This window comes from Camellia sinensis, chromosome 9 (genome assembly GCF_055761805.1).
Source record: "Camellia sinensis isolate YWXY chromosome 9, ASM5576180v1, whole genome shotgun sequence".
Taxonomy (NCBI): Eukaryota; Viridiplantae; Streptophyta; class Magnoliopsida; order Ericales; family Theaceae; genus Camellia; species Camellia sinensis.
In genome coordinates this window covers 182,181,930-182,199,612 of record NC_138969.1, presented here as the reverse complement: position 1 = coordinate 182,199,612, position 17,683 = coordinate 182,181,930, and the positions used below count along the sequence as shown (strand labels likewise).

General features: G+C 33.7%; 1 protein-coding gene and 1 pseudogene across 1 annotated transcript; both read left to right on the top strand.

The window, feature by feature from the left end:
* The first annotated feature begins 1,094 nt into the window (after nt 1–1,094).
* LOC114258592 (cysteine-rich receptor-like protein kinase 8) lies at nt 1,095–4,755 on the top strand. The gene is made up of 6 exons (XM_082889615.1): nt 1,095–1,869; nt 2,911–3,101; nt 3,318–3,528; nt 3,639–3,876; nt 4,209–4,359; nt 4,453–4,755. The coding sequence occupies exons 1-6, from the start codon at nt 1,095–1,097 to the stop codon at nt 4,753–4,755; spliced, it is 1,869 nt and encodes a 622-aa protein (XP_082745741.1).
* Nucleotides 4,756–11,329: 6,574 nt separating this feature from the next.
* On the top strand, nt 11,330–14,944 carry LOC114287976 (cysteine-rich receptor-like protein kinase 10; annotated as a pseudogene).
* Nucleotides 14,945–17,683: the final 2,739 nt, after the last annotated feature.

Sequence of the window (17,683 nt, the reverse complement as noted above, 5' to 3'; positions counted from 1 at the left end):
AGGATATGTTCGGGATATGGTAGGGGGCGGAAACATAATTTTCTTACAGATTTTAATAGAGGTCAAATTTTAAAAGAAGTTTAATGCAAGTAAAAAATACCAAACATATGCCACTTTTTAAGCACTTATGGAATGATCAAACGAAGTACAAATGAAGGAACCTTAGCCTCTATAAAGACAAAAAATAAAATAAAATAAAATAAAAAACTAAAATGAAACAACATCATTGATTTCCAAAGGTCGATCATGTCTCTTTCTTTTTTTTTTTCTTTCTACCTTTATCTTCACAAAAATACCTCTATGCCACTCTCTCATGAAGAGGAACAAGCAAAAATTGACATTGATATTCTGAATTAATATAATTGTTTTTATAGCTTGCTTTAGGATTTGATATGTTCTGAATCAACATTTGATATTAAGTAAATAAAAGAACTCATGCTCGAAAAAATTACAGAAATATATTTTTTACAAAATGTATTCTCACTGTATCCGTACCCTACTTTTTTAGATTTTATTGTATTTTCGTATCCGTACGTATTGTACCGTATTCATATCCCATATCTGTATCGGCGCTTTCTAGCTGAACAAATTCTCAGTATTAGTACCCTACTAGTGGTACTTAATACAATGTAGTTAATTTGTGTTAAAAGCCAAAACTTGAAACATCATATGAAAATATATATGCATTCTTTGAACAGTTTATTAACTTATTATTCACAGTCTATCCATCTATGTTAGTTGATCAATTATTTTTATTGCTGGCCATGATTTTTCAAAGTTCCAAAACTCTTATTGTTAGTATTTTTTTCAACCCATAAACAGCTCCATGTAATCGTCAATGATCTTCAGAATCCAGACAAATTGATTGCGGTTATGAAGTTACTGAGAAAATTATTGGTTGTCCGGTTGAAAACTTGTTGACGGGCTTTTTCAATCCAACGCTTATCTTCTCCTATAGTTCTGCTACAAATACAAAAATCGGCCACAAAACCGGGCACAGAGTATATATTCTGTGTCTGGTTCTGTGACTCTTCTCCTATCGTTGTCCGATTACTATCTTATCTTTCAAGCTTTTTTGGGTAAAGTAGGCACAAATGAGATCTCATATGAGGAAGATTGACAAAGATGCACTTTCAGCAATAATTTTCTTAATGGTGTCTCTGTTTGTGATCTCCACCGCTGTTCGTGCAGAACCTAATTTCATATCTTGTGATGTTAGTCCCGCTAATTACACGCAAAATAGCCCATTTGGGAACAATCTCAAGAGACTTCTTGAGTCTCTATGGTCGAACACTCCTCGAAGTCAAGGCTTCAAGAATACTGTATTTGGAAACAGTACTGATCAAGTTTATGGGCAAGCACTTTGCAGAGGGGATGTCACTGCTGAAGTGTGTCGGGATTGCGTTCAGAATGCAAGCCAGGAGATCATGACAGTGTGTCCAACCCAAAATGCAATTATATGGCATGAATTCTGTCAAGTTCAGTACTCATACCGGCCTTTCTATTCCTGGGACGGCTATACTGGAATGTATCCTGACTCGAATAAAGATGAGAAAAATATATCGGACAGTGTTGGTTTTGTTGTAGTTTTGAAGGATTTCATGAATAAACTCTCCAATCAAGCTGCATTCAATCCTTCTAACCTCATGTTTGCTACTGGTAAAACCAAAATTTCTACGAATGAAACGATTTATGGGCTTGTCCAGTGCACAAGAGACATCTCTCGAAGAGACTGTAGAGTTTGTTTGAATTCTGAATTTGGAGACCTTGATGGGTGCTGTGATGATCGCCAAGGCGGTACTATTTTAAGCAGAAACTGCAACATGAGGTTTCAGCTATACCCATTTTACCACGAACCTACTGTCAATGGTAAGAAAATTGAATTTAAAATAGCTACTTTGTCTATGTTATTGACTGTTGCCATATACTTGAAAACAAGAAAACCATATTGTTTGTCTAAAATCATTTGACTACTTTGCACAAATAACTGTCATATGGTTTCAATTTTGGGCCAAAATGATTTTAAAAAAATTTCCTAAACAGGGTGTTTTCAATAAAACCTCGCCAAAACAATTTGCCAAACATGTTTATTGTCATTAGTGTATACAATATATGAACTGAAATTGAATACATAGATCTTTTTCCTAAACAAACAGGGAACAGAAAGAAGATTAAGGTGGCTATGCTAGTTACCAGTCCAACAACATTTGTGCTCGCAGGTCTTGTTGCTGGTTGCTATGTTATTTGGCATCAGCGAAGCAACCGAACACGAAAGGGTAAATTTACAAAACAGCAAGTTTAAAAACACAGAAACCAAACACAAAATCAGACACAAAAATGCGTTTTCTGTGTCTGGTTTTGCATTTTGTTTATGTATTTTGAGACTTATTGTTGTCCAAATGTTTAATTACCAACACGCTACATTCCCATGTCTAGGATTGTGTAAAATACTGCCCAATTCGTAAAAACCATACCAATCCGTACTGTTCTATCCGCTAACCCCAGATTAAGCATTAAAATATATAATCTACCTTCAAAACCGTTTTGCTCTACTATAGTTAATACATATATTTTTTTTAACCTCTAATAAAATATCAAAGTAAAAATGAGTATGAGAGAGATTTTTTTAATTTGTTACCAATTAATAGTTATATATATGAATAATAATATGTAAAATTAGTTTGTGTTTTATATATGAAAATATTATGTAAATTAGTGTTATATATTATGCAAATGCTTGATAATTGGTTAAGAATATTTTTCAATCCTTCAATCTGCCCCAAACTGTCCATACCGCAATTTGGTTATCCGCCAATCCGCCATTTGGTTTATAATTTTACTCTCAAATAGGCAAACCACACCATATCAATGAAATAACTACCATTAACAGAAGAGTCTGCTGCCCTGCAGATGAGGAAAAAAGCCAAAGTGCATTGTTACAAGAATTGGCAAACCCACCTAGTGTTGACATTAATCAAGAAGGTGAATTTGTCAGTTCTCAGGATCTGCCTTTCATGGAGTTGGCTACCATAAAGGCAGCCACAAGAAACTTTTCTGATACAAATAAGCTCGGACAAGGTGGGTTCGGCACTGTTTACAAGGTAACAACTTTTTCCTTGTTAATGTGATCAATCCCGTAGTCTTCCAGATGGTTTTAAACAATAGTATCGGGGACACGTATTTGTATCAGTGATATGGTCGTAACAGCTAATATATTAGTTGTCCAAAATCTTAATACATATCATATCAATTGATATTATACAAACTTGTAGTCTTTTATCCTTTTTGATCAATAAATATTTAACTGAAATTTGTAGGGTATCTTGTGTGATGGCAAGGAAATAGCGGTCAAAAGGCTGTCGAGGAAATCATGGCAAGGATTAGAGGAGTTCAAGAACGAAGTCATACTAATAGCAAAACTTCAACATAGAAACCTTGTGAGGCTTGTGGGTTGTGGCATAGAGGGAGAAGAAAAGTTGCTCATATATGAATACATGCCCAACAAAAGCCTTGATCTCTTCATATTTGGTTTGTTCTTGTATCTTTAATTTATAGGCTTTCTTACAGCTCGGTATAGCTAAGAAAATGAACAAAAAAATTATTATCTCAGGTAGCTTTAATTTTATATACAATTTCAGATTCAGAGAAGCGTGCAAAACTTCATTGGGATATACGCCTGAACATTATTCTTGGGATTGCTCGAGCACTACTTTATTTGCACGAAGACTCGAGGCTTAAAATCATACACAGGGATCTAAAGCCTAATAATGTTCTATTGGACCAAGAAATGGTCGCTAAGATATCAGATTTCGGAATGGCGAGAATTTTTGGTGAAAACCAAAATATAGCTAACACCAAAAGAGTTGTAGGAACATAGTAAGTCTATTCTTTCTCATAGTTTTAAATATTGGTTGATATTTATTAGTTTTCAGCCCTTCCAATAGGGATGAATAAAAATTACACCAACATTAACCAACTCCCAATACATATCGGTTCAAAAGTTGATATGACTACTATATATAAAGCTCTATAAAGCTATTTTGGCTGTTGATGATTTAATACGTATTGTTCGCTACACCTGACATCGACCGCGACCAATACCAATAGTGACCCATTGCTGTTTAAACCCTTGCTCTTTCCTTTATCTTTCACTAAAACTACATATTTTAATTGAAAATAAGATAAAATAATGATCGTATTTGATACAGTGGATACATGGCTCCCGAGTATGCAATGGGTGGACTATTCTCTGTAAAATCTGATGTTTTCAGTTACGGAGTGATCTTGCTCGAGATCATTAGTGGGCAAAGAAACAGTGGCTTTTACCTTACAGAACATGCTCAGACACTCCTTGCTTATGTATGTGTTTTCAACCCCCTCTTCAACTACAAATACTCAAATAACTAGAATGTGACAACTACTCATTCAAATTAAAACAATGTGATTTTATAGGCATGGCGACTATGGAGCAATGGAAAAGAACTAGAATTTTTAGATCCATTGTTGGCGGGGTCATGCCCTGTGGCAAAAGTTGTAAGATGTATCCATATTGGGCTTCTATGCGTCCAAGAAGATCCGAAAGATAGACCAAATATGTCATCTGTGGTGGTTCTATTGGGAAATGAATCAGCAACACTTCCTGAACCAAATCAACCTGCATTTTCTGTTGGCAAGTTTGCTCATAGCGAACCATCTTCATCCGCAGATCCTTCTGTAAAAAATCAAGTCACTGTTTCTAGCATATCCCCGCAGTGAATGCTAAAAGGTTGTCACTTACTGTGATTTTTGTTGTGTGTTGTGATTGTAAATTGAAATAATTTTTGTAACATAGAAAGAAATATATGTAATATATGATAATTCATATAGTTGTCACCAATGGGAAAAGTGGTTTGTACCGGTCCAATGCTAAAAGTAATGACAATTCATTTCTCTATTAAAAATAGGGAGTGGATCCCCTCCAATACTTAATCCCGATTGAAGGGCTCTGTTCAGTTCCTTGGGTCTATCACAGGTTTTGTTTTGATGATTTGAACCATTCATTTTATTAGGCATTTCATGTATATCAGTCAAAAAAAATAAAATAAAAATTAGGACGATCTGATAATCATAGCATATTCAATTCATTATGTTAGTCACCAAAAAATGAAAGGTCTATTTTTAAAAACACAATTGTTGTCTATGTTTTTGGTGACAAATGTATTAAATTAAAAATGTTACGATTATCAGCAATTTTTGCTCTTATGTAAAAGTTGGAAAGGAAAAGAATGATGCCTGTAGTTGTTCTCTCTACCTCATCAGGAACTATGATTCCTCTATTTTTTTCTCTCCTGCTTGTTATTCAACACTCTTTGATCATGGCACAACCCAAACACCTATACACTATGTGCTTAACAAATACCACAAATTACGCTATGGGTAGTGTTGGTAAAAATTTGGTTTAAGCCCAATCGACAGTGATTGATCAACAAACTTGAATAAATTTTAAACAAACACAAGAAGATCAGGCTTTGTGGTTGAATTCCGTGCCTTAAACAGATTAAGGACTTCCTTGGAGGCAATTAAATACAGAAGAAATGGAACAGAACAGAATATGAATTAATTCGAATAAATTGTCACTTGTCACTAGTTACAAGAACTTTAAATAAGAACAAAGAATTGAATGAATATAGCAATCGACAGAAAGAAGAGAAATAAAGGTGGGAAAACTATCACTTAAGCTACTCCTAAAAATGGCTAACTTAAACTATTCCTAAATAATTCTTCACGATCTGTGAGTGGTTGATGATTGATTAATTGATGCCTCTTTGTATCTCTCTTGGCCTATTTATAGGCTTAGCCTGTAAAACCCAAGTTATGTGTAGAATAATTTTATGGGATAGATTAGTAATGAAATTAATTTATATGAGTCATTTAGTAATATCAAGGAATTAGTCACGAGATGGTATTCTAATTTCTATAACTTAGATGGGTAATTTTATATTTTTGAGAAACTAGGTTATTAAGCCAACATCTTGGCTTTAAGTCTAGCGAAAACAGAGGCCTCGTGAATCGTTTTTGGAGGTTGCTGCTCAAGGGTTTGAAAAGTAAAAAAAAGAAAAAAAAGAAAAAGAAAAAGAGAAGATTCATAGAGTGGTGATTTTGATCTAATCATCTCTTAGAGGTAAGATTTATTTTACTGTATACCTATTTATAAATTTAGTTTTAATATATCAATGGATGATTTGTATGGGCATATATGATTAAATAATTATATTGATGTAGTCCATGTCGGGGGTGTTGATTTCGCCGGACTTTAGAGCGTATTTTGCATTCTGTTTGGATGGTTTGTATTTTGCGATTGATATGTGATGGGTTAAGTTCAATGGTGATGTGTTTGTGGGATACAAGATTGACCGCAAGTGGTTACAAATTTATACATGTTTATAAACAACAATAGAATAATGTAAGTTTTGAAAGAAATTGTCCAAGTCGTAGTGACTCTATTTCGGTGCTGGGGTTTGGAAACTACTGATAGACTATAGGATTAGCTTATTCTTTTATAAAGAAAAGAATGATGGATGCATCATGGTGATAAACAATAATTGTTTATATGGTGTAATATTTTATTAGGTATGTGAGATTGAGGTTGATCTTTGTAATTTGACATTAGCTTGGGAAATATTATTTTAGCTATTTGAGGTAAGTAACCCTCTATCACTATTGGTTCATTTTTATTCCTATTGAATCATTTAAAATTATAAATATTTATTTTATAGCCTTCATGGTCTCTTAAAATAAAATATGGGTCAAGTATAAAACAATATCGAACATTATTATGAAAATTATTTGAATATTCTGTGAAACTATTCTGAAAATTGTACCATATGTTTATTCTGAAAATATCGAATATTTTATTTAAAAGTTGTGTATTGTTTGAATTTTGAACATCACTCTAGTCTAACTATGATTTGGTGTAACGCCCTCAAAATAATACTTATAAACCCACATTCTTGACATGCATAGACATAAGAGAATAAAACATATTTCCATTCATCAGAGTATTCATTACAAAAGTATTACATGTTGACAACAAAAGTAAATGCCCTACGGGCTTACAACTTTTCAAGCCAACACTTGGTTACAAGAAACGAGAGTACTAACTCAAATACACTTTAAGCCCTTGGCTTGAATTTACATATAATACCAAAAGAGAACAACAAAAAGTTCTATCAGTCTCAAAGCCTCCCAAGCTACGTCCTTGGAGGTGGCATATCACCTGAACATGAAAATGATGTCCCATATAGGGTGAGCCAAAGCCCAGTAGAGATATACTAAACCAAGTATGAGAAATGACTAAAACATTAGCATTTGATAGATGGTTAACACTTATAAACCAACTTACAACGCTTTTCAATTCAACAATAGATACATTCATTTTTCATTCCACTTTCCTTCACTTAAACAACTTTGATTCATAAACATGGCTCAGAACCTGGCCAAGCAATTAAATGAGACTATAACTCATATTAAAAACACTTCCTTTATTCACAATTTACATGAGACTACAACTCAAATTAAAACAATTCCATACTTCAATTACCAATGGAGTCCATCCCCTATCTCCTCCCAAACAGGTTTGAGAGTCCATCCCCTATCTCCTCCCAAACCATGGAGTACATCCCCTATCTCCTCTCACGCACATACATATACAATGCATATAACCACTTATCATATGCAATGATCAATCAATACACATATTCGATGTATTATTTCAACTGTCATATTCAATGTGATTAGTTTCAGTTTTCCCTAATCAACATACAGTGTCTACAACAATCAAGACTATCCTCCACCGATAGCCCAAAGTAGTTATCTCTAAACAGATAATAAATTTATCAAACAGATAAAATATCAACATTTTCATAGGTGAGTGATTAATTCATCCAACTACACCATTCAATTCCATAACTTCCCAATTTCATGATTTTCAACTCAATTTCATAATTTCATACTTTTCCCAAATTAATTATGCAAATTAATTTATCACATTAATTAGGACATTTTCCCTTTTTCTCAAATATGGATGCTAAGACCAAAATCCACTAATTTGACTCACAAACTCATATTCCCAAAGCCTTATATGCATATGGAGCTTTAAAACACAAAACCCCTCTTTTATAAATTACAAATCAAACCCTAACTTTTCCAAAATTACCATAACTCACCATTCAATCAAAATGACTAAAATTTATGACAAAACTCATAAGATAGAATAGGGTATCCCTACCTCAAGAGAAAAGACTCAAAGGAGATGAAGGTGAAAACTCGAGATGCTCCAAACACCAACTTTTTCGGATTGAAACGAAGCCCACACCAAGCTCCACACTTCTTACAAAGGGATTAGGGTAGAAACACACCAGAGCTAGATGGATTTGTAGAGAGAAGGTATGGAGAGAGAGAGGGAGCAGCTGGATCTAGGGTTTGTGTAAAGAAGGAGATGAAAAAATGAAGTGTAACCTGTTGCTGCCTACTGATATATTCGAGGCTCGCTCGAGCGAAGGAATGGTCGCTTGAGCAACTAGACACAAAGAAACCTCGCTCGAGCACAGAAAGCCTCGCTCGAGCCAACAATTCGAAGCTTCAGGTCTGCAACCTAGAAGCACGCTCGAGTGAAGAAAAGCTCGCTCGAGCGAAGAAACCCAAAACATACAGCTCGCTCGCTTGAGCCAAGAAATGCAACTCTCAGGTCCAGAACTGGACGCAGACGCAAGCTCGAGCGCAAGACTTCTCGCTCGAGCCACCAGACATAACACCCAACTCTCGTTTGAGCGAAGGAAACCTGGCCTGAGCGAAGGAGCTAAAACACAGAGCTCTCTTGAGAGACAAAAGCCTCGCTCGAGCAAAGGCACCAAAATCTGGGCAGCAACCATTTGTTCCCAATCACAACCAACTTGTTACAAACCTGCCCAACACATCCTAAAACTCAAATATATAGAATTGAAGGGTGAAAACAAGATACATACAACAACCAACACCACGGAACCTAAGTCTGGAATACAACAACCAAAGGAGAGAAAACCGGGATCGCTATATTTGGACCCTAGCCAATGGGGGTTATTTATTGGCACATAAACTAGTTTCTTTTGGGGCTTCACCACCAGCCTAGGTGTGGTTTTGGGCCTTGTCACGGGCTAACTGACCGTAGTCACCAAGACTTGAGTTTTGTGAATCGCATGATTGAACCATCGATTCTGACAACGAAATTTCTTCGAATTATCTCATTGTCTTTTCAATTAGAATGTATTGCTACATTGTTTATTTTCAACAATGAAACCATCTTACAAAATAATTGTTTATTTATTGAATTGTAGCAAGAATATATTTATTGGTTATTGACTATTTATTTTATTTTTTTTGTATACTTAATCCAGCTAACAATGATGGTTGGTTATTTACTGGGCTGTCTAACTCACCCTTATTTTTTTTTTTTCAAATTCTGAGGAGTAGAGCCGCGTGGGGTTTTTACTTATGGGAGTGTCGAGAGTACGACTATGATTTAAGTACTTTGATTATTATTTTGTTAGTGGATTATATTAGTGGACTTGGTGGACAATTTCATATGATAAGAATTATTTATTTTTATGGATTTTGGCATTATGATAATTAAAGATTTAATTTGAGTATTTTACATTGTTGGTTTATGTGATTGGACTCTTAGCCTTGCATGCTCACTTAAATGAGTGTGCGGTATTGTCACGGAGCTTGGTGAATGACATAGCTACATGAGAGAAAGAGATAACCTAAGCCCACGATTTCCTCAATAAGCCCATGATTTCCTCAACATTATCCATATCCCATGTTTGATAGGAATCATTTTACAGATTTGGTGTTTCATTTGATCTTGGCTCCTTGATCTCAGCAACTTTCAAATTGCTGCAATTGCTAACTCTCTAGCCCTCCATTTAACATGTCATCATATCATGTCCTTAACACATCTGTCACGCCACGTTAGAATGTCTGTCGACAGAAATAATAATAATAAAAACAAATGTGGTCAAGGTTATTTTGTGAAAATAGTTTATGATTTCAATCGACAAACCATAATCGAACTTCGCCATAATTAATAGGCCACAATCGATAGAAGAATAAAATGTGGTGTAAACAATGCCCCCTCATTTAAATGGATTGAAGAATGAAATCCAATTAAATGATTTATAAGGCAGTTTACCACATTCGACAGAAAATATTTTATAGTGCAAATAATTCAAATTCTTGAAGAGTTATATTACATCCATAGTAATTTTTAATCTATCACTGTCGATTGGCGAACACTCCATATGTCGAGTGACATAACAAAGAATCACATCCTATATTTTTATAATAAAACAATTCTATGTTAGTCACATTTTGGCTAATCAAAGAGAATTCACTGCATATAGCATTTTTCAACTATTGTTGCTTTTCAAACCATGTCATGAAAATTAATTTTTGGTGTGATCCACATATCCAAAGTGGATGTTGGATCCCAAAAGTCACATAATTGAATGTTATGAAAAATTAAATTTTGACACTTTGAACAATGCCAAAAAATTCATATTCAACTAACATGGGTTGTTCATAATTTTCAGTCATTTTTTGCTTAAAATCATGCCCCCCAAGTTCATAATTTTCTGCCACTTTTGGCTTAAAATCATGCTCCCTAAGTGAACTTTCATTATCATTTTGTGATGAAATTTTAACATTTTTTTAGAGAAGTGGTTGTTCTTCTTTTTTAGCCATTAATGGCTTGTCACTTTTGGCCACATTCAGCAAAAGATCATGCCCCCCAAGTGAACCTTTATCATTAGAATTCTCAATATTTTTTGAGAGATGGGGTTGTTTTTTTAATTTTAGCCATTAATGGCCTATGAAAATTCTCCAAAGTCGTATTATCTTCATGTCTTAGTGTGTTAACCCGTCGAGTCACATACTTTGGCTCTTCATAAATGAGTGGCCATTATATTGGCAATAAACGGTAGAACCACTACCATAACACTGACAATTTTCAGAATATGAGGCATTCCACTGATGATCTATATCTATGGAAACACTGCCACTCCATTAGCGGTTTGCATCTGCGGGCTCACAAGATGTAAACATGCCACTTGAAGGCATGATTTCATAGGCATTAGTCTGCTTCTTCATTGACATTACTCCAAGTTGGAATGGTCCCATTGGGCGTGCTAATTTATATTGGTAAAAATTTAGTTTAAGCCCAATCGACAATGATTGATCGACAGACTTAAACAAATTTTAAATAAACACAAGAAGATTAGGCTTTGTGGTTGAATTCCATGCCTTAAACAGATTAATGACTTCCTTGGAGGTAATTAAATAAAGAAGACATGAAACAGAACATAATATGTATTAATTCGAATAAATTGTCACTTGTCACTAGTTACAAGAACTTTAAACAAGAACAAAGAATTGAATAAATACAGCAATTGACAAAAAGAAGAAATATGGAGGTTGGAAAACTATCACTTAGGCTACTCCTAAAAATGGCTAACTTAAACTACTCCTAAATAATTCTTCATGATTTGTGAGTGGTTGATGATTGATTGATTGATTGATGCCTCTTTGTATCTGTCTTGGCCTATTTATAGACTTAGCCACACGAGATAAAGGCCCTATTTGTTTGGAGAGTTAGAGGGGGGATTGGGATTGGTAGTGAGGTGGGACCCACTAATATTGTGTTTGTTTTGAGAGATGAGGAGTGGATGGATAGTGAGCTCCGAATTAGGATGGGCCTCCCCAAGGGGATTCGGATAAGCCTCTAAGACTTGATATTAGAAAAATAGTCCAGCGGACTAGAAATTTTTTTATTTTTATTTATTATTTATTTTATTTTTTACATGTCGGACATGTTTTTTGAACATTCATGTTTATTTTTTTGTATTTTTTGTTAAGTACAAATCATTATTTTATTTGTTTTATTTTTTTCTGGGAATTTTTTATTTTATTTTTATTTTTAAATTTTTTTTACATGTTGGGCATTTTTTTTTAAAACATTAATGTTTAATGTTTTTGTATTTTTTTTATTTGTTTTATTATTTTATATTTATTTTATATAAAAATAATTTAACAATCCCTACACTAACAACTATACAATTTTACTTAATACCCTCACTAACAATCTCCTCACTATTAATCCCCTCCATTCTACCTCTGAAAATAAACGGAGCCAAAGAGATAACCTAAGCGTACGATTTTCTCAACATGCCCATGATTTCCTCAACATTATCCATATCCCATGTTTCATATTAATCATTTTATAGATTTGATGTTTCATTTGATCTTGGTTGTGACCATGATTTCCTCAACATTATCCATATCCCATTTTTTTAAATTTTTTACAGCTAGACTGGTTAATTTTTTAATGTTGGGTGTTATTGGCATTTTTTTCCACTACCGCTGATGTTGTCAGTACTGCCCACCACACAATCACTAGTAACTAGTGTATTATCAGAAAATAAAAATAAAAAAAATTAAAAAACAATTGGATTAATTAAAAAAAAAACCCTTAAGGTATCGTGTATTTTACATTTTAAATCTTAATATTTCAATTTTGACAAATTAAATCCTGAAATTTCATCCATGTTTCAATGTGTACCCCATCCATCTACGTTCATGTAAGATAACGGAGAATCGTTTTGGGTGCCAAAAGGCGGCCCAAAACGCTGTCATTCACCGCAACCCACCAATATAAGCCTCAATCGTGAAGATTAGGGCAAAATCGACCCCCCCCCCCAATTGCTGCGATTACGGCAAGGAGATTCACCCTGCTGGTGCGATTCCACTCACGGTTGAACACACGCGGCTGGGGCTTGTGGTTTCTATTCCTGGTACGATCCACCCACATGTGCTCGTGGTATAAAAGTTCAATGTTAATTTTTTAATTACTCTACACATTATTTATGTTGTGAATGAAAGCTTTTGTTTATAATATGATAAGGTCCAAATGCAAAAAAAAAAGTGAATATTTTTTTCCTTTCAAAAAAATGTTTCCATTAAAACAAATTGAATGAAAATGGGCATAATTTAAATAGTGGCTAAAATTATACCATTTGTTTATAGAAGGTTGGAAAGGAAAAACAATTACAGTCAGTATCAGCATAAGTCTGTCAGCATTCCTAGTGCTATCTCTACTTGGTGCTTGTATCTACTACCAAAGGAGAAGGAAAAGAGCAAAGAAAGGTAACTACATTCTTTTAGTCACTGCCACAATCCTATTACATGTTTACAACCCAATGTGTCAATTTATTCTTCTTTTTCCTGTAAGAGCAAAACAGCCAAGAAGTCCAATTACTCGACTTGGGAGGACAATTTTGTGATGACTACAACAGTGAAAAATTGCTAGGTGACAAGCACACCAAATCACAAGACTTTCCTTCAATCCAGTTAGATCTTATACGTGCAATTACAAAACATTTTTCCGAAGAAAATAAGCTTGGAGAAGGTGGATTTGGTCCAGTTTACAAGGTACTTATGGTGCTGACAATAATCTTTGAAGGATATAAATCATAGTTTGTCACATGTACGGGTAACATGGTGCACTAGGTGATTGACAATACATGGTTAAATTTAAAGAACCAACACAACCATAAATAGGCATTAATGTAGCCATTTCTCATTAAAGATTGTTGCATGACTTGAAAATGTTTGCAGGGTATATTATCAGATAGCAAGGAAATAGCAGTTAAGAGACTCTCAAGAAGTTCTGGCCAAGGATTACAATAGTTCAAGAATGAAGTTATTTTAATTGCAAGACTACAACATAGGAATCTTGTTAGACTGTTGGGTTGTTGCTTGGAGGGAGATGATAGTCACTCCTCATCTACGAGTACATACCCAACAAAAGCCTAGATGTCTTTCTCTTTGGTCCGGACCCTTTTAAATCCTGGTCACTTGCAACCAAATAAAAGCTAAAAATGAATTACTAAAGATTGTAATCAACTTGACTGCTTGTTTGTTTTCTTTCTAGATTCAAATAAAGTGCGCAACTAGGCTGGAGGAGACACCTTTTTATTATTAATGGAATTGCTCGGGACCTTCTATACCTGCATGAGGATTCCTGTCTCAGAATAATTCATAGAGATCTTAAAGCTAGCAACATTTTGCTAAATCATGAGATGAATCCCAAGATATCAGACTTTTGGAATGGCTAGATTTTTTGGGGGAAATCGAACTGAAGCCAACACAAATAGAGTAGTTGGAACATAGTAACCCTCTTCTTTTTTTATACACACGTATACATACATAATCAGTCATTTTATTTTGTCTAGTCACTCTCTTGATAGTATTTGTGATGCTTTTAGCTGTAATAGTGGATACATGGCTCCAAAGTATGCTATGGAAGGACTATTTTCTATTAAGTCAGATGTTTTTAGTTATGGAGTTCTCTTGTTGGAGGTAATAAGTGGAAGAAAGAACAGCGCCTTATATCTTTCTGAGCATGGTTACAGCCTCCTCACTTTTGTATGTTCCTAGCTAAACAATTGCTTTTAGTTATCTCACTGTCTTTAAAGAAAGAGGCATTTTGAAGAAACATTGATTGATTTTAATTGCATTACTTGCTACAATGTCACGAGCATGGAAATTATCGTCTGAAGGTCGAGGATTGGTATTGATGGACCCATTACTGGTGCAATCTAGTGTTGTAGACGAAGTGTTGAAGTGCATCCACATTGGATTGTTGTGCATCCAGGAAGATCCAGCAGATAGACCGACCATGTCATCTGTAGTTATTATGCTAGCAAGTGATACAATGGCACTTCCTCAACCAACAAAACCAGCATTTTGTGTTGGTCGACTAGTCTTGAAATCAACCCAGTCCTCACCATATGTTAATGAACTCTCTGTTAACGAGTTAACTTTTTCAGACTATTTTTTACTATTAAATTCTTCTTTTTTTAGTTCTCTATAAAGATTCATGGACTGACAAGTGTATTGATTGAGTAATCCTATGTATTTGTTTATGTTTTGTTTTCTTTTTTTTAAATCCACCAATTTATTTTCCACTCGTTTGGAGGCAATGGTTCTAATATTTTTGGATAAATATGCGGGGTAAGTCAGAAATTCACATCAATATCAACATTCCAATACAGACGATGTTGATATTAGAGTGAACAAAATGAGATTCGTTCAGCTCTGCAAAGCAAAAACAGGATAGAGAAGTCAGTGCTAATAGAATTGCTGATACATACATACCTACATACATATATCCTTTTTGAAGTGGAAAGATTCATAGTGTCAAAATGGTAATCTTGATATTCACACCCCCCCCCCCCCCCCCCCCCCAAAAAAAAAAAATGGAAATCTTGAGAAGCAATGATCATGGATTCCAGTATTTAAATATATATATATCTTTAGGCAAAGTATGTTTTGCTATTAATCGAGGGATCTCTCTAAGGTCGGGTATATCCACCTTTATAGATTGAATCTTGGATATACACAATCACCCACCCACCAAACTCTCCATAAACAACTGTATCAAATTCTATCCATGTTCATATCTAGGGTAACTTGGCTGTCTAGATACAAATTCGAACTTAATTGCGTTATGTGGGCGGCAGATGATAGAATGCACACTTTTAAATAGAAAAAATATCCAGAGAACTTTACAGAAAATAATACACTTCATCACAGCGACATCAGGCTATGTTAATTAATACGGTTTGTAAAGATGATAAGTTTTGAGAAAAAGAAAAGAAAAAAGAAGCGTATAAAATAAAGTGTACATTTTTTTACACTGAAACTAGTAAAAACTAAAAAGTACTGTTGGAGTTGCTCACCATCATTAGAAGAATCAAATTTTAGAAACAACCAAAGGAAATTTACTCAAAAGTTCCATCCTAGAAAAGTATGTACAAAAAAGTCTCATGAATTTTCTTGTAAACTATTAAGTCCCGTTGAATTTGAAAAGGTATATCGTGAGGTCCTTTCACTATATTTTTTGGAGATTCCAAATTTTAAAGAGCATCAAAACAACACTTTGCTAGGTTACATTTTTCCAAAAACACTTTTCAGAAAATTCTACTTTCTTATTTTCCGTATTTTTTTCTTTTTACTTAATATTTTTAATATTTTAAGCATTTTTTTTTTACTTTTTAGACATACCTAACATAAATATACCTAAAAAGTAAAAAATTTGTGAAGAAAATATTTTAAAAATTCACTAAATACCAAAAATACAAAAAAAAAAAAAACAAGAATTCAGTACATTTTTTATATTTTTATGTATTTATTAATTTTTTAAAATATTTTTTCACAAATTTTTTACTTTTAAGATACATCTAAGTAAGATGCATCTAAAAAAAAAAGTAAACAAAAATGTTTAAAATTTTAAAAATATTCACTAAAAATAAAAAAATATGTAAACCAAGAAACTCAGTTTTCAAAAAACTTAATCCAAAAAATTTAAACCAAACACACTTGAAATTTTAAATTCAATAGCAAAACATAAAAAGTAAACTTTATTAGTAAAAAATTATATCCATTATGTTATTAAATCATATATATTTTTTAGTCTTTTTCAAATGAACTTTGATTTTCCTTAAAAATAATAATTTTGAATTAAAATCCAAAATACGCCCAGATTAGGGTCCATAACACGTTGATCTTTAGAAATCTAGAATTCGTCAACCAAACCCAACCCCAAACATAGTCTGTTAACCAATAAAAGTCCATGGGCCTAACAGAGTTAAGTCTTTAAATTTTAGGTTGGCCTGCCACTACAACAAAAAGCAGTTTTGGTGACCAAAAATGTAAATTTCGTCACTGAAAGTAGGACAATTGGCGACTAAAATTGAATTAGTAGCCAAAAGTGAAGACTTTTGGTGACTAAAAATCAGATTAGTCGCTGATTACATGGGTTTTAGCGACTAAAACAATTTTAGTAGCCAAAGGTGAAGGTTTTTGGCGACTAAAAAAGATTAGTAGCCAAAAGCATAGGCTTTGGCGACTAAAAAATGGTTTGGTCGCCGATTGTAGGTGTTTTACCGACAAAAAAAAAATGTTGTAGCCAAATGTAAAGGTTTTTGGCTACTAAAAAAATTTTTAGTAGCTAAAAGTGGACAATTGGCGACTAAAATTGAGTTTAGTCGGCAAAAGTGGCGGTTTTGGCTACTAAAAATCAGTTTAGTCGCCGAAAGTGGTTATTTTTAGACGGAAATTAATTTTTTTAGCGACTAAATTATTGGTAGTAGCCAAAACTAAGGTTTTTGGCGACTAAAAAAAACTTTAGTCGCCAAAAGTGGCTCCCCTTTTTTTTTTAATAATTAATTTATTTTTTACATAAATTAATATTGAATAAAAATAATTATATTTATATATATAGTTTTAAATTAATACGGGTCAATATACTATATAAATAATATATATTGCATATATATTCATGTGATCTTGTGGTGGCATAGTGGAGGGAGTGTGTTGGTAAAGGTGTACAAAGTAGAAGGTCTGTGGTTTGAATCTCAGAATAAGCAAAAAAGTTGGTAATTTTTTTTTTTCATGGAAGCACCTTTGGCGACTAAAATTGTTAGTCGCCAAAAGTCTTTATTTTGGCGACTAAATGGATTAGTCGGCTATTCAGTGAGTATTGGCGACTAAAATGTTGTTCGCGAAAGTGCTGCTTTTTGGCGACTAAAAAAGTTTTAGTCGCCAATAC